At 44.6% G+C, this 25,331-nt stretch overlaps 1 protein-coding gene across 12 annotated transcripts; it reads left to right on the top strand.

Moving 5' to 3' along the window:
* The first annotated feature begins 2,290 nt into the window (after nucleotides 1-2,290).
* On the top strand, nucleotides 2,291-23,859 carry abi3bpb (ABI family, member 3 (NESH) binding protein b). Of its 12 annotated transcripts, none has more exons than XM_068309086.1 (22): nucleotides 2,291-2,424; nucleotides 6,395-6,574; nucleotides 10,164-10,232; nucleotides 10,313-10,445; nucleotides 11,798-11,979; nucleotides 12,079-12,131; nucleotides 12,754-12,793; nucleotides 13,307-13,378; nucleotides 13,914-13,988; nucleotides 14,805-15,005; nucleotides 15,526-15,600; nucleotides 16,562-16,627; nucleotides 18,737-18,805; nucleotides 18,883-19,008; nucleotides 19,476-19,565; nucleotides 19,655-19,864; nucleotides 19,950-20,055; nucleotides 20,939-21,018; nucleotides 21,148-21,177; nucleotides 21,256-21,414; nucleotides 21,492-21,614; nucleotides 21,984-23,859. In XM_068309086.1, exons 1-22 carry the CDS (start codon nucleotides 2,334-2,336, stop codon nucleotides 22,097-22,099), a joined length of 2,346 nt encoding a protein of 781 aa, XP_068165187.1. In that variant the 5' UTR covers nucleotides 2,291-2,333; the 3' UTR covers nucleotides 22,100-23,859. The 12 variants fall into 12 exon arrangements, with proteins under 12 accessions (XP_068165187.1, XP_068165186.1, XP_068165190.1 ...); XM_068309085.1 differs by having other exon boundaries at nucleotides 13,914-14,003; XM_068309089.1 differs by lacking the exon at nucleotides 13,914-13,988.
* Nucleotides 23,860-25,331: the final 1,472 nt, after the last annotated feature.

Genomic DNA, 25,331 nt, shown 5'->3' with positions numbered 1-25,331 from the left:
CAAATATGCTAATCCTCCGGGGAGACATGATATTTAATATAAAGAATTTTGTGCATAATAATTATCAGGGAGCATGTTAACACTCTGGCCGGGAGGTGGCTAATCTTTTCGTTGCAGTGCTGCTGTTGGCCACTGGAGGCGCTGTGTCACGCAGTCTGGACTCCATGCGTGGTTACCTGCAGCGTGGGTAATAAAGCGTCTTTGCTGCAGCTGTATTTCAGCGCCTATCACCACGTCTTGGCTCCGTTCCCTTCTGTCACAGTCGACTCTCTCTCTGTTTTCCCTGCAGACGAAACCTGATGACCATCTGTCATCGCTTTGCTCTTTCTGCAGAGTTGATTTACAGCTTTGCTCCTTTGTCCTATTGTGCAGCGCTCCCGCGAACATTCCCCTCTTTTTCCTTCCCTGCATCCTGTCGCATGTGACGGCACGTGTTGGACCAACGGCGCCCACGAAGTCCAGGGCCAGTGGGAGAATTCCCCCCACCCCCACCCCTTTCCCCAACCTCCTCTTCATCATCATTACTCCATTCAGCCTGTAACTCGCTCCAACACGGAGAAAACATGTCAGCGGTTTTGGCTCTGCAGTTATTCCCAGCATGCACGTGTGAAGCGGGCGGATGTGTTGTGATGCGGGTGGGGTCTCTGTGTGTGGATGTGATGTTGTGGTGTTTCATTATTCCCATCATGGATCTCCTGGGCCGCTCTGAAGCACATGGACCAAACCTCAACGACCCCAACACACTCCTGCTGGGTAATTAGTGTGTGTGTGTGTGTGTGTTTTACTGGACAGCTCACTGAAAGACACACTTAACCATAATTTGTTGAGGTCTTTTCAAGACATACGGTGAATTGAAATTCTTTTCATTCCTGTCGTTCCAAACCTTATATTCTCGACACAAGCAGGCGTCTGATTTGCAGCTGGATCTTGTTGTGAACTCAAAACAGTTTGAACGGAAGCTGCAGCAGCAAATTAAGGGTTGATTTTAAAAAAAAAGAAATGCATGTGCTTATGATTAAAAAATATGAATGCAACATTCAGAGGCTGCAGAAACTCTTGATAGGTGAACATTTTGACATTTTATCATCACAGACGCTCCAGGAATACATGCATGATGTGTCTCGATGACTGCAGACGAACAAATGATTTAAAACAGGCACAAAAAAGACAGGAAGTGACAGAAAACAGACGAAACTAACACAAAGACAAACTCAATATGACGGAAAATGGACATGACTTGATTCTAAAGGTGAGTGAAAACTACAATGAGGCATGATACAACTACAAAAAAGGTAAAAAAATCACAAAAAGAAGCGCAAATAGCTAGAAAGTGATAGAAAACCTCCACATGGAGACAGAAAACAAAAGCATTAAAAAATATCAAACACAACGAGACAGAAAAAAACCACAGAGATACACCGAACTGTTAGAAAGCGACGGACACACAAGGTAAACACGATTCAGCTAAAGACACAAGGCAAGAGCTGATGCAGAACAGCGACAATTTGCTGCATAATTTGGCTGCAAGACAACAACTAAGAGTCTGCAGAAGCACTCAGTCGGACCGCAAAACACATAACATGCACAACAACTGCAAAAGACATAAAACAGCTGTGAAGAAATGATTAAAAAGATTTAAAGCTACCAAAACGGGAAAATATAGGAAAATAAATACCCTCTCTGAGGACCCCCAGGGGAGCCGTGAGGGGGGTTCCAGCAGAACAATGAGTCGTTTATTTTTTAAAAAGAAGTCCTTCCATTAGGAACAACCAACAAAATATGATGAAGAATAACGTTCACATCAGATGGGTTTTGCTTTAATTCATGTCATATTAATGTGGATTAAAACCGTTTTGAGTGCAGTCTGAACGCCTGAATTACGAGGCGCTATAAACAGCGAAGCCCATGTGGAAAACAACACGTTAAGAAAAAAGGGAGGAGTGAGGAAACATGAGGAGGAGGATAAGAGGTGTGTGTGATGAAAAAAACAGAGAGAGAGGGCAGAGAGTAAAAGACCGAGAGAAGAAAAAAAGAAAAGAAAAAAGTTTGTGTTTGAGTTCCAGAAGGGAAAAAAGAGGGAGGGAAGACAGAGAGGGAGGGAGGGGTGCAGTATATGAAGACATTCTAGGGGGTTGATGATGTCATCCAGACCATGCCCACCTGCAGAGGCTATAGATGCTGGCGTTCCGGTGGTCCACCTCTGCACACCGAGGACGTCCACCGGCTGAACAAGTCCTAAGACTCTTAGTGAAGTTGTGCAGCTCCTGGTCGCTCCTCATCCTCCAGCACCTCCTCTTCGTCCTCCACGCCCGGAAGCTGAAGCTCTGAGGGTCATGGCGAGCATCGCTGTCCTCCTCCAGGTCCTCGTCCTGCTGCTGGTGGGAACGATTCACCTCAACGGCATCCCTGCACAGAGGACCAGAGGCAAGTGCATGAGGAGAGGAGACGGGTGTGAGTGAGAGGGGAAAGTAGAGCAAAAGCTGACATTTAGACGTGAAGCACGGTGGGAAGGAAAGATGTGCTCAGGCTGCAGAGAATCGACCTGCTAAAATGTTAAAACAATATTTGACCTGATGGAATTAAAATTTAAGACTAAATCCCACGTTGAGTGGCACGAAGGGAAATTAAACAAAAATGTCAGTTTGATTCTCTCTGCAGCGGAAATACGAAATGCCAACTGATTTTTTGTTTTTTAATTTTTTTATTCACGTCGATCAGTTTTGCCGTGTTTTAGCTTCCATACCGGTGACAATCTGTGCAGGTTTTGCTTTGCAGGTGTTGGTTTGATTCTGTTTTTTTTTTTTTTTTTGCTGACTCGTCGCTTTCGGCTGCAATGTTTTGCAGTTTGTTCACATGACCCCTTCCTGTTTGAAATCCGACGCGCTGTTGGATGCACTTTGACGTGGGCTTGGCTTTCAGTCGGATGTCGACCGGCGGTGCGTTGAACCCTCGGGGCACGTGCTGCTCTGCCGGATGGGGGCTGATTCATGGTTGAACCTGTAATTTATCCGTCTGATTGACATAATCGTGAAAAATGATCGTATCAAGGGGGAACGCACGACTGTCTCAGTGGTCGAGAGAAAGCCAAGAACAACAGAGAAAGAGAGAGTGTGGAGGGATCAGAGCAGCTTCTTTTTTGGCTGCCTTCATCTCTCAGTGTTTTGAGGTTTGTTCAGATATGGAAGCTCGAATGTGACAAAAAGAATTTAAAAATGTATGCATAATCAGAATTCAATGCTGTTTTGTTTTCTCATCTGTTTTAAAGAGAGGCAGGTTCCCAAAGGACACGCCCACAGCCAGCTGTTGGCCTCCTCACGTTTTTACAGTCAGAACCGATCTGAAGGACACGATGTACAAAACATAGCATATGCTTCCTCATCCCAGCACGTAATCCCATTCTAGCAAGGATTAGCACCTTCCCAGGGAGGAGCCAATCCGGATAAAGGGGCGGATCCTCAGGAACCCTCAGGGAAATCCACACAGATTGGCTTTCAGGGTTTGCCGACTCCAAACAGTCTTTGCTTCCAAAGTGAAATTGTCCGGAATGAACCTGGGTTCTGGTCCGGGTGAGCGGCCTGGTGCGACGCCAGTGTTTCCAGTGTTATCTGTCCAGACTTCCTCTCCTGTGTATCGCTCAGAAACAGAAACAGCTGCTATCTCCTGTCTGTGGGATATTAAATGTCCAGCGTTCACCACTGTAGGAACCCGCAGGAGGAGCATGGGGAGCTCCCCCTGCTGGTGTGGAGTCAAACCCTGTGTACCCTCCACTACAGAGGGCCTTTGTGTGCTTGTTGGAGTCCTTGTGGTATTTTCTGTCTTGTGTGTTGTGTCAGAATGTGTTGTGGGTGTAATGTGGAGCAGCAGGATTGCAGAACAATCACCATATTTAAATATTTCAGTGAAGATCCAGTGCAGGATCCTGATGAAGACTTCTGTGCATCATCCGCCGCCGCCGTCCACCTTAAATAACAAAGTGAGACGTTATCCAGGCTTCAGGAGGGACGGCTTCCCTCTGTGTAAAACAGGAGGTTGTTGGAGGAGGGGCCCCTGGTGTCTTTCATGTCGTGTTTTATCCCCTCCACTTAATCAGCTGCTTTTGGAAACTCTTCGACAGGCTGCGTGGCGATGCCAAGAATGAGCAGCATGATTACACATGTCCAGCACGTTGACCTCTGCAGGCTTTTTTCCCACACGGATCCCAAAAAAACGTTCCGGTTAAGAAGGATGCAGTCCAGATCCGAACCCGTGTTTCTCCTGAAAACGCTCCTCTAATAAAGGAACGTTCTTCTGTGTTGTTTGCAGCAGGAGGCCTTCATGCGTGATTACAGCTGGTTGTTTGTCCACGGCGCCGCCCGAGGCGCTGCACGCGGTTAATCAGCTAAACAAACACAGCTCAGGAGGCGGAGTTTATCCCTTAAAGGAACCAGGATCAGGGTCTGATCCTGATCCTGGTGTGATCTGTAGAGCATGGCATCATCTGTATATTGTCGACTACAAAACATAATCGATAGGATCCTTAGTTAGAGATGAACTTTTTCAGCCACATGAAGGATCTCCAAGTGCTTTAAGAACCTGAAGATTTCAGTCTGGTGGTGAAAGTGAATAAATTAGCTGCAGCCAAACTGGGCCGTGTCGTAGAAGTGGTTTTGCTTAGTCGGATTGTTCCACATGGCGAGGAGGACAGAAGAGTTCCTGTGATGCTTTGGGGGATTTAATGAGGAAATTTAGAGTTTGATGTGATTTTAGAGGCTGTTTTTCTAGACATTATTTATTTATAGGCTGCATTGAAGTCTGGGATTGACCCGTTTGTGTCTTCAGGCGAGTTCTGCAGGATATTTGAAGTCAGACCGCTATCATATCTATTAATTGTTCACCACGTCTTGCAATCATAATAGTAATTATCAATATTTTAATGAGGTGAATTCATATGCCTCCTCTGATCTGTGACTGCTGTGGGTTTCTGTCTCACCATCCCAGCCTCTGAGCCATGGAAAAATAAAAATCTTTATTGTTCCTGAGGAACCCGTGTGGGACTGAAACATTCTGTACTTGTTAAAGTTTTAAAAGTGGACCATGACGTGGGTTCATCTGCTGCTTGGACGCCGTGTTCACAAGTGTTGTTCCACAACCTCCGAGGGAAATCGTAAAAAGTAAAGGAAAAAAGACAACAAAAGCAGAAATGTGGAGGGTTTGGTTGCTAAATGAGATATCCATCTTCGGCGTTATGGGAGCAGGAAATGAAATCAAAGCGCCGTCCTTCCAACAGAACAGAATGTACAGTTCTGTAGACATCCACAGACAGTTTGGAGAGACAAACGGGAAGAAGGAGGCGTGAATCATCTGATAAATCAAACACTGCTGCTGCTTTTAGCTAAATGCTAATGCTAGCAATGCTAACATGCTCACAAAGGCAATGCTAACATGTAAAGCAGAGGCCAATTTTAGACGTTGCGTTCTGCAGATATTTGATATTTGACTTCCATATATTTAGCTGATGATGGTGCTAGAGGATAATTGATATCAGATGGATCAATTACTTGTTCATTAACATCTGTGGTGAGTTTTATTAGCATCTAGCCAGAGATATTCATGTCTGGTGGTCGGATCAACCAGCGACGGGAGCATTGGCTAAATTAGCATTGGCTCCTTCTAATCAAGCCATCGATCAGTTCCGGTTTACAGAGATGAGGGTGAAACCAAAGATGGCGGCACAGAGGAGCTTTTTTATCCAACGCCACGGTGGTCCCGAAGCCTCTGAGCCAAAACAAGCGTCTGAATGTCTGAAGTTATTGTTTCTCCGACAGGAAGAGGAATGTTACAACAAGTCGACGATCCTGCGGCTCAAGTTTTCCCCCCTCTGGCTGATTGGCCTCGTTTGTCGAAGTGTTTCTTTTGCAATTACCTAAAATTTGTTCTAATGCGACCGGAACGGCTCAGCTTAAGTTGAAAAATCTGGAAACTCGCTGGCATGGAAAGAAAAACTTGACAGGAAACGACAACAACGTGCAGAAGTATCCCATTATTTTACTAACTACACACTAATTTAAAATAACCTTATTGTTGTGGACCTTAATTCTACAATTTAACGCCTGATATGAGAGCCAGGAGCAAAAGATGTTAAATCTATTTTTTTAGTTGATTAAACAAAAGTTGAAAAACTTTCAGATAATTTAGATGTTTGAATTTTTGTTGTAAGTTTAGATGATCGACGCCAGAAAACACAACAAAACATCAAATTATTAGGAATAATAATGATAAAGAGTAACATCAATGAAGTCAGCTTCATTTCTCTCTCATGCTTTTTCTTTCCTTGAATGTGTTATCATATTTTGATGTCAAAAATTACTATTGGAGTGATTTTCATGACTCTTCCGTGTCGCTTTCTTCGTCTTAGTGCGGCGTCAGAACATGAAGGTCCGAATCAACGCCACCGGCGACACCATTGTGATGAAGTTCGTGCGTCCCAATCCAGACGTGAAGCTGGAAGGTTACATCCTGGGTTATGGGAGCAGCATGTTCTCCAAGCAGTTCATCCAGCTGCCGGAGAACGGACAGCCGTACGAGACGGAGATGGGTAAGACTCTACGGAATCCTCAGGAGGACATTTCTGTGTTTACTCACCTTATAATGAGAAAGCTTTGACCGACAGGTCCACGTCTACCCAGATTAGGGCGATGTCGGACCTTCTGGACACTCATTAATGAACATTATCAACATTTTCTGCAGGAACTTGAGAAATATGTTGAGGCTTTCTCTTCTTCTGGGATGGCAGATAACATTTCAGAGTATGCAACCACTAAACCGCCATGTCTAAACCCTGAGACTCGTGGGAAAACAGTGAGTTTCTGCAGAAATGCTTGGAGGGGAGGGTGGGGGGGGGGACCAGAATGTGAGAATCCTCCAGAAGCCGAGGATCTGGCGGCGGCAGCAGGTGTCTCCGATCCACTCCTGACGTTTGTCCAACAGTTTTCATCCCGTCTCGACATATCGAGTTATCACGGAGCCGTGTGCGTGAACAGAAAACCTGCTGAGAGTCGTCCTTCAGCGCCGCTTCCTCTGGAGGCTCACTGTTTGCACTCTGGGGGTGAATCATGGCAGCTCCTTCTATCAACTGTGAGCTGCTTTCCTTCCCAAAGAGGATGAACAGAGCAGCTTTTGTTCTATTTAAACCCCCCTAATGTGGACGGTTTGGTCGACGGGTCTTTACCCATTTACTGACAACTTGAGTCTGCTCAGTATTTGTCTTCACGTTCCATCAGCTGTGAGTTTTATTTCTTTTCTCATGAGGGAGGACATGCAGTAGATCCATCCTGGAGGATATTGAACCCCCCAGCATCCCCTAATGTCAGGAAGGGCATCCAGTCTAGAACCTGCACCAAAATCCAACGGAACAAATCAACTTTTTAAACACTAGGTCAGCTGTGGTTGATAAATCGACATGAATGTAAATATTTAGGGGAGATTTCTTGTGTTTCTGTTTTTCTATAAGTCTAAAGAACTGCAGGGAGTTTTATTCCTGATGAGAGCGGAGTGGAAGTTTTCACTCTGATTAAATACGTCCAAACTTGGCTTTAGCTTGGTTGACAGATCGCTAACAAGCCAAACATCTACCGAATCTGTTTGAGTAATTCAACTATGGGATTTCCATGGGTTCTTGGCTCTGTGACGCGCTGCGTTCAAGTGCAGTCGGTCTTCCATGGTTTGTTTAGTTTCCACTCTGTGGGTAAATTAAACCCGGATGATAAATGGCAAACAGATATAAACAGTTTAGCTTAAGGAGAAGTTTGATCTGCGCAGGGAGACTTCTCATGTCATCCACCTCTACGTTTTTGTCGCTCATCTCTCAGCGCTTTTATCATCGCGGGTCATCTGCCAATCAAATGCTGTAGGCGTCGCCATGGCGACTTTATCGGGTGTTTACCTCATCAGCGGCCAGGACGAGGTCGTCGACCACAGTGGGGTGTTTAGTTTTCTCAGTAAATATCTGCTTCCTCTGCAAGGGATACGTTTTCATGTCTTTACAATCAGACGACCGAAACCCGTTTGGATCGGAACTGTTCAGAAATTCTCCGTCCCGATTAACTATGAGCCAATAAAGATTCAGTTCAGCGGGATTCAGTCAGCGAGTCATGGAGAGATTATTGAGCGACGAGAGAAAACGTGTCGGTTCATGACGGCCGTCCTATCTCCTAATCTTGGCTCGTTTTTCATCCTGGGTTCAGGGTGTGTTTAGCGCTAATATTGTCGATCGACTCAGTCGCTGCCAAACAAAGTCAATAAAAGCTGTCAGCTGCATTTAACCCCCCCGACCTCCCTGACATACGCAGCTGATTCATTTTTCCAAGAACAGAAACAGAGGAAGGAAGGCAAACAGTGGCTTGCTGGGCTTTCCAGGTTATTCCAGGTGATTGATGAGGTCACGGGGGGTTTTGGGGGAGTGGGGTGGGAGGGGCATGTCTTCACCTGCCAGTGAAGCTTTGAAGCGTACGAAATGAATGACACCTCTGAAAGTCTTTTAAGGCGACCTGAGTTGAACAGACACGTGACGTGCAGCGTTCACTTTTATCACGTGGGCGTCTGGCGGTCGGAAACCTTTTTTTGTGGTAAAAACCTAGCGTGACCTCTGACCTTTCAGCCAATAACCTGTCAATCCTTCCTCCCATAATCTCCTTGTTTAGCTTCAGTTAATCCGGTTAACACCTGCAGAGTTAACCATAATGCTGCTGAGCGCCTCGGCCGCCACGTCCACCAATCCTGAGAGATTTTCCATCCATTACTGTTAAGTTTCCTGGAAGTTTAATGGATGTCAGCCTGATTTATATATCCTGCGCTGAAGCATCTTTAACGTGTGTGTTAAGCATTCAGTGCTAAACGCTAACATATTTAGCACTGAACTTGTAGCTGAGCGGCGACCAACAGAGAAGCTCCTTCATTCAGAGCAGGATTGACGATTATGAGCCAACCTGTGTAATCGTTCACACGTGTTCCGCTCTGGGGGGGTGGGAGGGTTCGACTGCCTTCGTCATCATCATTGTCACCGCGTGGCATTCCTGGCATGGTTCTCGGTCCTGCAGAGCGGTTCCACTCGGCTGCAGCTGTACGATACGGTACGTTCTGTCCCGCTACTTCTAGCAGCAGCTTCACCAGTCGACACCGCGGCGTCTTGTTTTAATCAGAATCAATGTCGACTGGAGTCACGTGGCTTTGGCTCAATCAAAAAGAGACTCTGCATGAAGGTTATTCGACCATTTATTTGTTAATAAACTGTTTGGTTTGAGATATGAAGCTTGGAACTTGTTTGTCTGGACTGGAGGCGCCGAGGCTGAGAGTTCATCCCACATCTGTCCAGTTTAAACAATTATTAGGGATCAGATTAATAAACAGTATTAAAGTCTATCTCTGGCGAAATGGATCCAGCTGTGCGGCAGCCAGCTGTGGGGTCCGGCGGTCCGGCTCTTGATTAAACTAATTTCTCTGAATTGGCCACGACGCCTGCTAATGGGGGCCCCATTGAGACACGTGCATCAGTAGCTTCTGCTTTCCAAGACTCTGTTCGTCTGCTCACGTTGATTTAGGATCAACCCAATCTATTCATGCGTCCTGGACAACACCATCATCGTCTGATTTGAGATTAATCAAATCAAGCCGAACGACTTCCCAAAGGCCTCGAGAGATGAAGAAGCAGAAAAGTTTTGAACCAAACCATCAGGAAGCTGCGCCGACATCAGGTTTTGGTTCCGTCTGAGACAAAAATGGCAGTCAGACCCCGCCAAGTCCAAGCAATCATGTACAATTATGTCTTTTTAGCGGCCCAACCCTTCGCGAAGTTTCGTGGAAATCGGTTCAGGAGTTTTTCCTAATGATCTGCCCCATTATCCAGATATGCACCAAAATATAATTGGTTCTTTCAGAACTCGGCCAGAACCTTCCATCTGTTTCATGGAAGTCTGTCTGGTAGTTATCCTGCAAAGAAACAACCAGCAGGCAAACGAACACAGGTGACAACATTTTGAAGTAATAAAGGCAGAAGAATTTCCAGGAACAAAACGTTTAAATGCTGAAAAATGTGAAATAAACATTTATATGTAAAACAGACGTAGAACAGATGGATTTTACATTCTTATCCAAATTGGGTCTAATCTTGTAATCAAATTTTCTTACAGATGCAGAGCCCAAGTACCTGGTGGCTGTCCAGCCAATCCCGGTCAACGACGTGAAAAAACACTGCACAGGTACAGCAGCAGCCTCCTGATTGGCTCATCTTGGTCCGAGCCGAAAGGGAGCGTCACTTTGTTCTCACCTGTGTGCACAGGGAAGGTGAACCTGGAGAAGCCGCTCCACCTGGTGATCGGTTCTGTCAGCCCCACGGCGGTGCTGCTGTCCTGGGGAAACTACCTGAAGACGCCCTATGATGGGAACATCATGAACGAGTGTCTGGAGGATGGGTGAGAGCCGGGGGACGAAACATTTATGTCGAAACTCGCAATAATTACTTAATTTATCTTCTACCTGACTTTTTGTTGGCTGCATAAAAAATTATTTTAGCTCCTGAAGCTAATGAATCCTCCCACCTTACTGTGATTAGGTGGTTTTTTCAGATGTGGCCGGGGGTTTTCGTGTGGAGGACATTTTGTACCCGTTAGTTTGAAACAGACCAAGGCCTTCGGGCATTACGCAACGACAAATCAAACGGAACAGGAAGCCACAGCCGTGAAAAAGAGTCTGATCTGAGTTGAAAATGAAATACGGTGGCTCAGCCATCAACCCAACAGGATTGCCAGAATCTCCAATTACTCCACATATGTTGACGATACATCGGGAACCCATTTGTGCAAAGACTTCCATCCTTAGGATGACAGGGCGTCACTGGTCTGCTGAACATGAAAGAGTTATACCTCTATCCAGTTGAATTTACGGCCGCTGAGGAACATTTCTTTATGTTTCACAAGACGCATTCTTGCCCTCGACCAATAAAAATGATGAACGGTTTGATTTAAATCTTCCAAACTCTGCTGCTGTTGTTTTGGAACCATCCGTATATGTTGAGTTATTTAACTCCGAAATCAATCCCTTCTTTCCATCAACCCTTCTTGTCTTCTGCTTCTGCCAATCAAATCGTCCTTCCTTATTAAAGAACCCATCAGAAATCTGGCTCCAGGCATCCTCTGCTTCCCCGTGTCTCTTATTAAAACTTAATATCACGGCTTTCTTCAGATTGTTTGGCTGCTGGCTCACATTTGACATCTCATGAGACAGGATTGGCGGATCTCCAGAATTAACAACACCTTTACGGAGACACTGAGGTCGCCGAGAGAGAAAACACTCGGCTGAAGACTTGTTGGCTTGAAGATGTCGTTTGTTTGTTGTTCTTTGGATGCCGTAAGCCAGAAGAGCGACGACTCGAACCATAAAAGCTGATGGTGATGGAAACTTTGAAAAATGGATTTATTTCTGACTTTCAGACTCAACAGGAAAAATTGAACATTTGCTTTGGGGTCACTTCACACTCAGCTGGAAAAAATCCAGTTATCACCGTTCTAATACAAATCAAAACATGAAAATATGTTATATCACGACCATTTTTGTGACTGTAAATTTCAGTATCATCAATTATTATGAGTTTTCAATCATTAAAATCAATCAATTTCCAAAGGAAAAGTAATATATACATAAGGGACCAAGGATAGAACCCTGAGGAACCCCTTTTAGACAGTGTAGGCGTGATTCTTGTGTTTCTTTATGCCTGATGGACGTAGAAGTTTTTTTTACCTTTAATTATACCTCCACTCTTCTTTAGGTTCTACACCATCCGCTACAGGGAGAGGAACAGGAAATGGAACTATCAGACTTGTCCCACCAGCGACACGGTCATCGACAACCTGAAGCCCAACACGCCCTACGAATTCGGCGTCCGGTCCAACAAAGACGAGCGCAGCAGCACATGGAGTAAACCAGTCATCCACAACACCAACATGGGCAGTAAGGATTTCTGTTAGAACGTTTAACCAAGAACTGGGATTAAAATCTGGTCTAACAAGGACATGCTCTGATTTTCATCCACTTATTACTGGATTTCAGATAAGAATGTGCAGAAGCCCCTAAAGCTGCGTAATCCTCTCGCAAAGCCGTTGGTATGTAACCTGGTGCACTGCACACATGTGAATCATTTCAGACAAAACACTTTATTGTTTATGACAAGCTTTTCTTAATTAGAAGTTGTAATGATTTAGTTCAGTGTTCCACATCTAAATTCTAAAATTAAATACTTGTGTACTAGAAGTTTTGGTCCAGACCCACACAGGCTGGTCCAACCCCTCGCAGTAATGATCTCATATGTCTCTGTCATGTGCGGCTTCCCATGGGCCCCCTGTGATGCGTGTTACACATTCTCAGCACATGTATGTAGTCTGAGTCATGCATGTATTGCAACGCAGATCTCCTAGAAGACAGATGGTTCGATGTGTTCGGCCTTAAAAGCGGTCAAAGGTCGGGCCGTTCCTGTTTCACATCACATCCATCACCTCGGACGTGTTTAAAGGCGCTCACGTGGTTTTCTCACGCCATAAAGTGGATATGGAGGCCTGCAGCTGCCAATATTAGCAGACAATTAGCGGATATGTTTGTGTGTTTCAGTATAAATCCAACATAAAATAATAGGAGCCACATTTCTGCGTTGATTTACTCATTTTGAAGACTTTACCTTAACTTTACTTGACATCATGTGAGACTAAAACCCATTTCCTTCTGCTTCAGAAACCTCTTGGTCCACACGCTCTTTTCCCGCCTCGACCTGGTAAGACTTCTCCCATTCCCTTACAGTGTTACCAAACTTGTCTAGACAGTGTTTGTCGTTTAATAGCTGTATAGGTAAGAACAGGCTGGACGCTTTGACTGTAATCCAGCTGTAATCCATCTGGTTTGGAGGTGATGATAATAAAATTAGGGAAAAGAACCTCTGACAGACGTCATGCATGTTCAGGCTGGTTAATGAGGATGGGTAGCGCTGCTGGAACGCTCTGTTGCTGATCAATCACATTAGGATTATCAATGATTGTGATGCAGACCGAGCTGCTTAACGACCGATAGTTTCACTATTTAAATTGTTCAATGTTCAAAGACCGAATGCTTGAGCGGTTTCACAACATCCGCCAGTTCACACCATCTGGTTTCGATTCACTCTGACTCCATCACCTGGTGCTACCTGTGGGGAAGTCGGTGTTTTACGGCCTTCAGCACTGGTTTAAATCCCTCATTTTCACCTGTTTTTTGTTTTATTCCCTGCAATGTTTCCATGTCTCCTTCACAGCTCTGCACAACCGGACTCGTCTCTCTCCTCTCCTCAGAAAACCAGCTTTCCCCGGAGCGCCTCGCACCCTCGGTGATTATTTCCTTTTCCTTTCTACACACAATCATGCGCACGCACACCCACGCACACACACCCACGCACACACACCCACGCACACACACACGCTCGCTCTCAACACTCACCTGTCACTTCTTTTTTATTCCCTTCAGCGCTGCAGGGACCACATATCTTCCCAGTCGGGCTTGACTGATTGGAAAATCGCCTTAGCTGAGCCTCCAAAATAACTAGGATTAGTATAAAATGCAGTTTGAAGCCATGTTTAACAAACTGACAGCGAGTGATTGATGTTTGATGAACTTTAAACTACTTCCTTTTACCCGCTGTTCTATAAATTCCCATTGTTGGCGGATCATGTGTCCTGATAGTGGAGTGGGTTCAGTCCACACCAATGAGGTCATCCTTATTTTAGGTATTTTTTGTAATGAAATTTGTTTTGTGGAATCTATCAGTCAAGCCCGACGTCTAACAGCTGCTTCCAAAACCAACAAACACTTTTCACCACTTTTCACGTTGATTCCCTCTCAACCACACGTGTTATCTCCCACAGCCACGCCCGAGAGCCAGCAGGAAACGCTGCCTCTGCCCGACTCGATTGAGCCTCAATGGCCTCATGCGTCACTCGGTAACAACAACCAAGGTCCTTTTCTCTTCTTAATCATCCAGCTTTATCCGCAGCCTGTCTTTACCTGCTTCGGCTGGGCCCAATGATGCACCTGGGGAAGGGGCGGGGCGTCTGGGACATGCAGCTGTTGCGATTGGCTGCATGTTAGCATGCCTTGAGTCCAGTTAGTCCATACGAGGTCAGGCGCAGAGTAAGTTCAACCCCGAGCGCAGCCGCGGCTAGTTTTTGATCCAAGGTCATGTGACTGCAGCGACGCTTTGTTTGTGCATCTGAAACCATTGGTTTCCTTGTTTCTATCTTTTCTACCTTTCCTCAAAAGTTTGTTTTATTCGACAGATCTGGATCCAGTCTGGAAATACCAGTGCATACTGAGCATTTAGCACCTGTGATGCGGCTAGCGTTAGCTTCCTCCTCTATCTGTCGCTACCTTCAGTCCTTGTTCTGGTTGCTACTTGAAGGCCATTATCCATGCATGCATGCAGGACTGCATGTCATCCAGTTCAGACGCAGACGTTGTTGGATCTTCCCACTAGGGAGTGACAACACAAGTCGTTCTGCAAAATCCCCCCAAAAACCCATTTCATCTGTCTTTTCTAAAACCATGTCTTCAGGACCTTTCTATGTTTCTATGGGGTGCGAGATTATGGGATCAAATCCTAATCTTTTGGATTTATTTTGTAATTGGGAAAGAGGGCAGGGTCAGTTTATCTTTTCACTGACGTGCATTCGTATCTCTGTTTTGGAGATGACGAATGAGTCAAATCTAAGACTATCCTGTTCCCATGATCTCGGATCCTCTCTGCTCTCTCACCCCAGACTACGGAAAGTCTCTTAGAAACGACACCCATCGACCAGCGACTCCTCCTCCCGCTGCCCCCCAACTCCTGCCCACCAACGCCCCTTCGGCCATTGCCACTGCCTCCCCCCTACTTAAACTCCCCTCCAGTGGCGAGTACCATCACAGACAGGCCAATAAGGAGCCCACTAAAGCACCCGTCAAGTCTTATAATCCTGCTGGTAATTTCCATCCACCAATTTTGCTTTTCCTTTTTTTTTTAATTTAAATGTTTTATCATACTGTTAGCATATCTTAGAAATCGGAAGATCTGGTAAATTTGACATTTACCAGATCTTCTGGTAAATGTCAGAAGATTTGACTTTTACCAAATTTTCAGAAAATTTGGTTTTTGAAACCAAACGCATTGAACGGAATGTGTTTGGTTTTTAAAAGAATTCTAAATTAGAGTGTCATCGGCAAACAGTTAAACCGAGCTCTTTTGCTGAGAGTTCAGGAATGACGTGTTGAAAACCCGCAATTTAGTGCTCATAGCAGAAATTCAAATTGGTTTTAATAATTTTATTTAGTATCGGTTAGCTGTTCTTTAACATTTGAAGCTTAAGTAAAGCTTTCAAAATGCAGAGGATTTTGGATTTGGTAAGCACCTTCTTCCAACTTGGATTGTTTTTCTTCCAACAGATTGTGGACCGTCTAAACCAAAATAAATGTCTAGCCTTAAAGCATCTCTTTCCCACACAGCTTTCGGCAAATCGCCAGAAGGATCATCGCTGCTGAAATCGGCTCTGGCCAATGAGAGAGCCAAGTCTAACTGGGGTAACAGTGACCTCATGAAACGCTTCCTCTCTCCTGCAGTTAGAGGCAGTCTTGCTCTTTCTGGCTGTCGACTGTGACCCTTGAGCTTCCACTCGCCTTCCGGATTAACTTTTGGTCCACAGGAATGGCTGCTCATTCTAGAGCTGCACCATCTACATCTACTCCATCCATTCGTGACCACCCAGGTCTGCATGCAGCACACAATCTTGCAGTCATGGTTGCGCCATTAACATTTATATGACTGTAGTTTCCCAAGATTGTGAGCCCTGAGAGACTCATCATGACCTCATCAATCTCATTTCTTCATGGGGTTCCATTAAATTTAACGGTCCATCACTAACGCCGTTGCTCCAGGCTGCTGTAAGTTTGCTTGACTGGCAACTGAGATAAAGATGAGATTGGATTGTAGACCGGTCCTGCAACTGCTTCTGGTCTTTTAGGTCAAGGCAGCAAAAGAAATGTCTTTTATGAACTCTCTGTCCTTTCTGACAATGTGCTTCCCTCTGTTTTTAATATACAAAGCTTACACCTGACTTATGTTCTTAATAAACAGATCACAGGTCAGTAAAGTGAATCAACTGGTTTTAACTCAGGCTTAGATTTGTGATGCTGCTGATTTGAGGGTTTAATGATCGGGTCGATGTTGGTCACTGGATTCTGATTGATGTTTGAATGTCTCTCCTCTCATCTCAGTCATGAACACTCAAACTGTTTGACTCTTCTTTCCCTTTCAAACCTTTATAAGTTAACCTCTCACTGGAACAACCATGTCAGACGTGTCCCAGTCAGATGGTTGGGTTCCTTATCCGTTATAATTCCGTGCTAATTGGACTGATTTGGAATCTGAACGCTCATTTCGGAGACACTCCGGCGTGACTTGAGTGGTTGTTCTAGTGTCGGGTTCATTTTTCACAAACTTCATCCTCCTTTCCCTCCGTAACACTCGTTTTTCTCCCAACAGTCAACCGGCAGCCTCACCGGGGCATTTCCCCACCTAAACCAGCCTTGTGGTCCAGACCTCAACTGGGTAAAAGATCTCGCTTGCCACTTTCTGTTTCACATCCGGCCTCAGTTGCTTTTGCAGCATCTCCACCTCCACCGTGGCTCATGTTGGTGTCTCCATCCGTTCTGTTCATTAATACTTGCCTTCATCCATCCATCCTCTCTTCCATCTGTCCTTCCATGTCATCTTTTGTTGTAACTCATGCTTCTGCAGGTTTCCAGCAAAACTTCTTGAACTGACTTCTTCAAATAATCAAGTAGATGTTTGATTATTTGGCTGGTTACGTAAGTTCAGTAACAGCAGCAGGGTCAATGTATTGGTGATGGGTGGTGGGGTGTGGAGGTGGGGGTCCTTTACTGACCTGTCTTCATCATTTCAGTCTAATAACCGTTTAAAATGCTGCTAGTTACACAAAAATATGCCATCGTCATATTTTTGTGCACATTTATGTGGATGATCTGTTTGTATTCTAAGTATATTAACATTAGTGATGCATGGATTGTTATTCCTGATATTATTAAAGTGTACTAAGTGACAGAATGACTTCAAAACAGCTCAGATATTATAATGATGAAAATACGTTTTTAAAAAAAAGACTTTTTTGTATTAGAATCAACTTTGTGCATGTATCAGCCCAGTTTGTTGTATGTCTGTCGTGAATTTCAGATTTAAATGTGGTCAAAGATCAGATTCTGATTTAACATTTTGTTTGTGGTTGTCCTGAGAAGCAAACAGAAGCAGATATTATTCTCAGATGATGGGATTAAAATGCAAAACAATGGAATGCTCCCTGAGTGTAGGGTGGACCGCTAGAGAGCGACTCCTGTTCAACAGGACGCCTGAGGTGTTTGGTCTTTTCGATCCCACCGCTGAGCAGCGGTTTCACGGTTGGTAAAGTCACGGATCCGTCCCGCTTGGACCAGAAGAGACTCACGCTGTGAGCTGAGAGGTGCTAACGCCTCCAGAGCTACGCGATTGGTCCAGAGGCGAATCTCCCATCAGCTTGACGGCTTCAGCAGAGCCTCTGGGAAACATGTGGAAAAGTTGTTCGCCCGATCGTGACCTTACTCTCTAAGAACTTCACTTTCACAGAGCTGCTGCTCACTGCAGTGATGATGACAATGCCCGCGTCTGGATTCATTTAAATTCTGGGGGCGCTTCGGCCTTCGCTTCTCGCTTGATTGCGTTATAAGTGTGATAAGCTTCAGACGCGCTGCTGCAGAGAAGGCATGTTTACAAAGCCCTCACGCAACAGCGGCATGGTGTGCACCAGGCGACTTTAACCCACAAAGCTGAAATAAATACGAATATTTATTTCATTTAGACTGGCAGTGCAATCAGCAGGCATTGCATGATCTATAACTACAGTTTCCATGACGACTTTGCAGAAAAAAGACTGTCTTTCAATAAGATTATGCATACTGCCCACAGTGGAGTCCTAATTGATGTCCGCATATTCAAGAATAATAGAACGTTTACCCTGGAAACCAAAAATGTTTTGTGAGGATGAAATGATTTCATGGGATCAACAAATGTTCACCAACGCACCAGCGCCACAGGCTGTCTGGCACCGTGTCGTATTTACATGGCACTGATTGAACGGAATGCGTTTGTATTGTTTAAAGTCGGGAGCTAAAATGTTTCGGGACTCCGTCATCTCTCGTGTTTTGGATATGCATTTACTCCATTTAGTTCTGGAACCTGGTCAGTTCCTTGATTGTAAAGAATTTTGGCCCTTCCTGAAGTGAGGGGGTGTAATTGAAGGCAGTTTGTAGACTGCGGAATCTACGGTGGATTTGGGGGGAAATCGTTGGGTTGATTCGTTAGGTTTGACCACGTTGTCAGGTTCGTTTTGCGTTTTTGAGATAGATATCGAGTTCCACCTCAGGACCAACACAGAATTTACAGGAGAGTAGCACCTAGCTAACACTGATGATTCATTCCTTTAGATGGAATCTGATTGGAAGCAGATATTTATGTTAAGAAACAGGCTAAAGGAGTATTCCACTGGTTCCCATGTGGGGTCCCCTTTCAGAGATGTCTTTGTCACTAATGTCTTCATTCATAATGAAAGGCTGCATTCTGGGAAAGGCGGCTGGTGGATAAAATTGACTTGTTTTTACTTGCCTATAGGTACCCTCCCTCGTCCGTCCATAGCGATCAACAAGAAGCCAAACATGGTGGGGAAACCTGGAGAAACAGGTGGGAAAAGATCTGGACCCCCCTCCCACCTAAAAGCACAATTCATTTTATTGATGTATTTTTACATTTTCCTTTAGACAAGCTGAAGGACTTTAAGCAGACGGAGAAGTTGCCGATCCTCAAACCCAAAGTACCACCGGCAACTGCCAAACCAACCAAACCGGAGCGGAAACAGACCACAACACCTACACCTACAACGACTGGTACGACGATACCCACTTTAATTCCAGCTAATACAACAAGCTATCATTTCATTATCATAATGGTTTAACGTTATCTAATGAAAGCTTCTCTGATTTATTCATGTTTTACCTCACAAGAACAATTTGAGACTCATTGGTCCATTCCATGGAGAGCCTCTATTTCATGCTTCTTGGGAACCAGGAATATCATTTTTAGCTAATTTCCTTCTAATTTTTGGCAGCTACAGTGAGCTGCCACGCCATGATTTTGACTAATAATAGAGTGCAGGAAACATTAAGAAGGAATGAGCGTCTGGTTGTCCCAGGTGGACATTCCTTGATCTGAGTTGAACTTTTATGGAAATGTACACCGTATTATTTTAAATTGTTGGAACTCACAAAAGCTTTCAAGAATTTTACATCCAAGAAATAGCATAAAAAAAAAGTCAAACAAACGTAACATTTTCTGTTCGTGTTTCTTTGCTCAGCCAGCCGACAGGAAACCTGGGAAGACTCCGAGCTATTTAAACCACAGCCATCCTCAGAAATTGACGCTTTGGGCAAGAAACGTTATGTGGGTATGTGGACAAGAAATTAAGCTGAAAACCTAAACCCTGTTGGTTTCTGTCAAGCAATTTGTGACTAATCGATCGTCATCCACCCAAAGCGCCTCATGTTGTCTACCAAACTGGCAAGAAGCCGGACGAGCCTTGCTCCATCACCTCGTCGCTCAACTACTTCCCTGAAGCTGAACCTGGCGAGACCAACGTGACAGCTCCACCCAAAACTCCTCCTTCCAACATCACTGTGGTGACAGTGGAGGGTTGCCCATCCTTCGTCATCCTGGACTGGGAAAAACCCAGCAATGACACCACTGGTATGAGGCGCAAACAGAAAGAACAAGCTGTGAGGCCTTCTGCTGAATTTGGTGGTTGAGTTGTTTCTCCTGATTCTCTCCTTAGAGTATGAAGTTATTTCGACTGCCAAAGGTCCTGACGGCGAGCAGGTTTCAGTCCTAACCACCAACCAGACCCACACGGCTGTGGAGAACCTCAAACCTGAGAGCAGGTATGCTTGACTTTCAGTTCACCCTCACGTCTGTGCAGAGCTCTAGTCTGTAAGTCGTTCTCATCAAATCCAAACCTAAGTTGGTGCCAAGACCTCAACATTTAAGTTCTGAACAAATCCCAAGCCAGTTCTGTTTATTAGCCAAGACTCTTAAAGGCTCCAATATCCTGAGGCGTTGTGAACAAACTCCTGACCTGTATCACGCTAGAATAACTCACTGGGTAACATTTAAAAACAAATGACATCAAAAAGTCTATAAAAAGGAGCTTTATTGTGAAGGGCCGTTTCGGGGCCCCACATGGGACTCCTGCTGCAGCTCCTGAATTATTCCTGCGTGTTCACGTCTGACATAACGTCGGCTGCCTCCCGCTCAGACGGAGGTCCAGTCGCGCTGCCTTCAGCTGTCCAAACATGCCGAGGCAGCCGAGCAATTAGAGTTCGAGCCGACCGCCGCAGCCAGACGTTCACAGACTAAAAATAAGCAGAGTATTGTCCGTCGCTCTCGCTGATGGTTTAATGAGGCTGCATGAAGGACAGTGGTTAAAAATGAAGTCTGGCTTGAATGTAAGACTGAATCACATTGTTCTGGAGCTCAGATCTAAGTGCCGGGATGTGAAGATTCTTCAGCGTAGGTCTGGAAATCAGAACTCCCCCATTGCAAAAAAGTATGTTGCATGTCTGCAAAACAAGAAGCAGCGGTTGAGCAAGTATTCAGATCTTTTACCAGAGGAAATATGCAGTTACCACATGGTCAAAGGGCTCCAATCGACATCCGGCACTGATAATGACTCCTCTGAAGCAGTACCCTCATGTGTGCTGTCAGAACTCAACTGGTCTGGGTTCTGTTCTTTCCCTTCAACTTCTTTTCTCTTTCCATTGGAAGCTACGAGTTCAAGGTGAAACCGAAGAACGAGCTGGGAACGGGTCCTCTCAGCGAGTCGGTGTCCTTCAACACGGAATCCGGTACAAAGACCACGTGACTCGCACCATGTTGTTGTGGAGGAAACAGGAAGTCTAGTGACTTAAACTGACACATTACAGATTTTGTTTGCTTCTAGTTGCTAAACTCTGGTTCCGTTTCTCTGCTTTTAGCGGATCCGCGAGTGAGCGAGAACGTTTCAGGTAAGATCAACTCCTCATCATCCTCCATGTGATTGCGGTCTGTCAATACGTCGTCATCAAGCCTGCTTGTTTGTGCAGGAAAAGATGCCATCTGGACTCAGTTCCCCTTCAAAACGGACTCTTACTCTGAGTGCCACGGCAAACAGTACGTAAAGAGGACCTGGTACCGCAAGTTTGTCGGCGTCCAAATCTGCAACTCGCTTAGGTACAAGATTTACCTGAGTGACTCTCTCAACGGTGAGTTCTGTTCGGGTTGTGGCCTCACTTCAGAGCTCACCTCCTCCTGATCCATCCATGTTGTGTCTACTATGCAGGTAAATTCTACAACATCGGAGACCTGTCCGGCTTCGGAGAGGATCACTGTCAGTTTGTCGATTCGTTCCTCGATGGAAGAACGGGCCGGCAGCTCCCAGCCAACCAGCTCCCGCCCAGACCCGGTAAACGCGTTATTTCTTATGCTCCTGGAAAGTGTTGGAAAAATATTTTCCCAGCTGTTGTTGTAATGGGGAATGTGTTGATCAGCCTGTGCACATGTGCAAGATATCCAGTTTCAAGACTGTTTGAAAACCCATGAAATGTGCTGGACATGGTTTCTTCTCTGGACCTCCTGTTGGAGAAAACCAATCAGAATTCCTTGTCAAAAGTAACTGGATTTATCCCTGGAGGAAGCTTTTAGAGTATCCTTCCTGACAAGCCAATGAGCCAACGAGCTAATGGAGAAACGCTTGCTAACATGTGCATCCGAAGTGTTTCTGCTTCAGTGGAACTTCGGAATTCTTTCTCACCTTTTGTGTTTCCATCTCCAGGCTTCTACCGAGCGCTTCGCCAGGAGCCCGTCCAGTACGGCCAGATAGGAGGACACTCCCATGCCAACTATGTCTCATGGTATGAGTGCGGAACGCCCATCCCAGGCAAATGGTGATCTGACTGACTCGTGGTCGAAGACGCCCGCAAAAGGAGCTGTCACCCAGGCTGGGACAGCGACAGAAGGGGTCCTTAGAAATTGTCCGACCTCTGAACTGCCTCACCTTAGGTGCTGTAAAAATATGTACAGGACATACTCGTCAGGGAATTTAGTAAGAGAGCATTTCTTAAAAATATGCATATAAACATGCAGCATCTTGACTATTTATCGAGCAACAAGGCTAAAGTGGTAGAACAGGAAGCTACGAGGAGGCGTGGCTCCTTTCTGCAGCTTGTCGGGTTAGCAAACTCACGCTAGATATATTTTATTTGTCTGGAAATAAAGGGAAGCTGGCTCCCTGAGTACTAGTATTCATATCGTGTGAGATTTTATTTATCAAAAGGTTTTTGATTTCATGTCCTCACGCGGTCCGACAGGCGAGAGGCGCCCGATGTTTTAGAGACGCCCCTGGTGCTTTACGACCATAAAGACAGATTAAGTAGACACCAATGCTGGATTAGATTAATAAAGTATATCGATTCATTGGCAGCTCACCAGTAAACCAGTCTTCTGCTGGCGGATTAGCGTCTAGAAGAACTGCTGCAGCCAAGACATCAAAACCACTGGCAGGTTCTAATCAGTGGATTATCTCTTTACAAAGCGAATCCTGGAGTCGGCGTGGAGGTTCTTACCGCTCCCACGCTTCACCCCAATCAATGCGCCAAAACAAGTTACATCCACCGACGCCACGCAGTCCTCCAAAAAATCAACTTCAAAAATCCAGTTTTAATGTTTTGTCTGTTGTTTTGTTTGTGCAATGTGTGAAAATATTTTTTACATTTTTATTTCATGAGTACATGAACACCAGAGTACGACTGCAGACCCTGAGGATAAAACCCGGTTGACTTTGTTGTTCTGGTTAAATGTTGTGAATCTATGATTGAGTTTAGTGCTTAGTCTTCCAGTTTTGTTCTGTCCAATTCATGTCCAACACCAGATGTCTGGTACCAAAGCCACCTGCGTCTCAGTGTTCAAACCAGCGACTCGGAGTTGTCTTCACTTGTAATTTGCACAACAGAAATGTATTTATATGTATATGGAGACAAGGTATTTGTTCAATACATTTTTGCAGACGCATTTGGCTCGCCTTGAACTTCTTGTGCTCTTCTTCCTCCCATTGCCTCATGGTAAAACAGGCAACCGGCTAACAGCGAACAGCGCAGCCTGATGAGTAGCACTTGCAGTGGCAGTTAACAACATATTGAATTTAAAAAGCTTTATTTATATCCCTTTTTAACCAATGTAAACTGTTATAGACACATTTTCCAAACTGGAGCTGGGAGTCTGCTTCTAACTAGCTTCTTTCTTTAGTCTGAGGTTTGGACCAAAGAAGTCCCTTCTTGGCAATCTGGTTAGTTCAGTCTCTAATCACTGCAATTTTCAACTTAAGATTCTTCCTTCAACTAAATTTATGGACCTTGGAGAAATCGAAACCTTCAGGACAGCCAGGAAAACATAATTAATTAATGTGTAACCACAACGGGCAGCTTTGTCTTGCCCGCCACCAACCATCACCGTACCAGTCACACCAGTGGGTTATTGATTAAACTAATCAATAAAAGCAGCTGATTGAAAGACCTTCAATAAAGATGAACCATTTCCTTTTATAGCATAGCATTTAGCAGGAAGGAATTTACCATGAGGCTGTTTTGTTCATGTCTACATATGTTTGTTTCTATATTTCCCACAATAAAGAAGTTTGTTATTTTTTAAAAAAAGTGTTGGGTGTTTGTTTTCCACATGAAACTGAGCGCTATTTGATAGTCCGACCCCAATTTTAATGAAATTGGACAAGTTCAATTGGTTCCAGAACATGCGTGAGTGGTTCTATTTATTTCACCGGGATGGAACCCAGTAAATGATCCAGTGACAACCAACATTCACATTATCAGAGTCACTGCAGGCCGTCCATGTTAATCTGAAGCAGATACATAAAACTGACTGCAAACCGCAAATCTAATTGGCTGAATTATTCTGAGTCACGCCCACCAATCCGGTGGACCAATGGGTTTCAGCGCTGTTGAAAGTCTGACAACATTGCGCATTATTTAAAGGTCTCATGTTCTGCTTTTTTTTAAATTCATGTCATTCAGCTGCCAGATGTCCAACTACACTGTATTTGAAATTTTTGGTCCTCATTATCTTTGATAATTTTTCGATAAAATCACTTCCGCCCCGAAATGCTCCGTGTTAATGTCCCCCCACCCCCTCAGGTTCAATTGCATTTTGTTTACATGTGCCACGTGAACTTGCGTGCTTCTGTCCGCTGTGCTGAGCGCTAGTCAAGGACTTTCAGTAACATTGTTACTAAGTATTTTCCCCTTATTTTTGTCATGTTTTTCACTCTTGTTTTTTCATAATATAACTGTTAATTTTTCTACAGGATTCATGGAGCTACTTTCTCACTCAGCCAGACAAAGACTCATGGCTCATTGTGCAAACACAATGGCTGATCGAACTGAGAACAGCCAGTAAACTTTGCGGAGGATTTGTGGAAAAAAAACACACAGTGTTTGCAAATGGAATAGAAATCAGTGGAGACAACAGATAATTACAGACAGGAGATAATTAAAGCTTTGTTTCCCGACAATCATCATGGACAATGAGAGATCACTGGCTAACAACACCAGGGAGCTAAACTTGTGCAGTCTAATGAAGCTAGGACGCTAAAAACTGCACATACCTGTGTACACATTTATTCTATTATCTGTTCTCTATTTATTACTATCTATCGATCTTCATTCTTAAATTTTCTTTATTCTGACTTTTGCTGCTTTCTGAGATAACTAGTTAGCCAAATGCTAACTGACTTCAACAGCTCGTGAGGAACTTTCACTGTGTAGCTTTGACACAGGTCGTTGCCACACACTGCTTCCTTAGCAGGAACTCCATCCATGACCATGGAGAGGATGTATCAATCAATCAATGTGGCTCAGGATACGTCAATCACTCTGTCAATCACTCCGGTTGTTACGTCTAGATGGGAGCTGTGACCAAACGGATCCTTGTCATGTTGTCCAGCCATGAATTCCAAAAGATTCAAAATATTTATTGATGCAGGAAGTGTTTGTTTTCCAGACTCTAAGAGTTGGTAGGGTTAGGGACGATCAATATGTATATGTAGAGACCTAAAAAAGAATGTTTTTCATAATAGGACAAAACAGGATGGCAAAACAGGATTTTAAGATGT

Source organism: Antennarius striatus, chromosome 24 (assembly GCF_040054535.1).
Source record: "Antennarius striatus isolate MH-2024 chromosome 24, ASM4005453v1, whole genome shotgun sequence".
Taxonomy (NCBI): domain Eukaryota; kingdom Metazoa; phylum Chordata; class Actinopteri; order Lophiiformes; family Antennariidae; genus Antennarius; species Antennarius striatus.
Note: the sequence above shows the minus strand (reverse complement) of the source record. Positions and strands in the feature narration are given on the sequence as shown.

What these genes read in the sequence shown, in the direction of transcription:
- abi3bpb (XM_068309085.1), top strand. Translation starts at nt 2,334, where the DNA reads ATGGCGAGCATCGCTGTCCTCCTCCAGGTCCTCGTCCTGCTGCTGGTG. An exon ending in CAAGTCTTATAATCCTGCTG is followed by an intron (nt 15,006 to 15,525) that starts GTAATTTCCATC and finishes TTTCCCACACAG; the next exon opens with CTTTCGGCAAATCGCCAGAA. An exon ending in ACCCAGCAATGACACCACTG is followed by an intron (nt 19,865 to 19,949) that starts GTATGAGGCGCA and finishes TTCTCTCCTTAG; the next exon opens with AGTATGAAGTTATTTCGACT.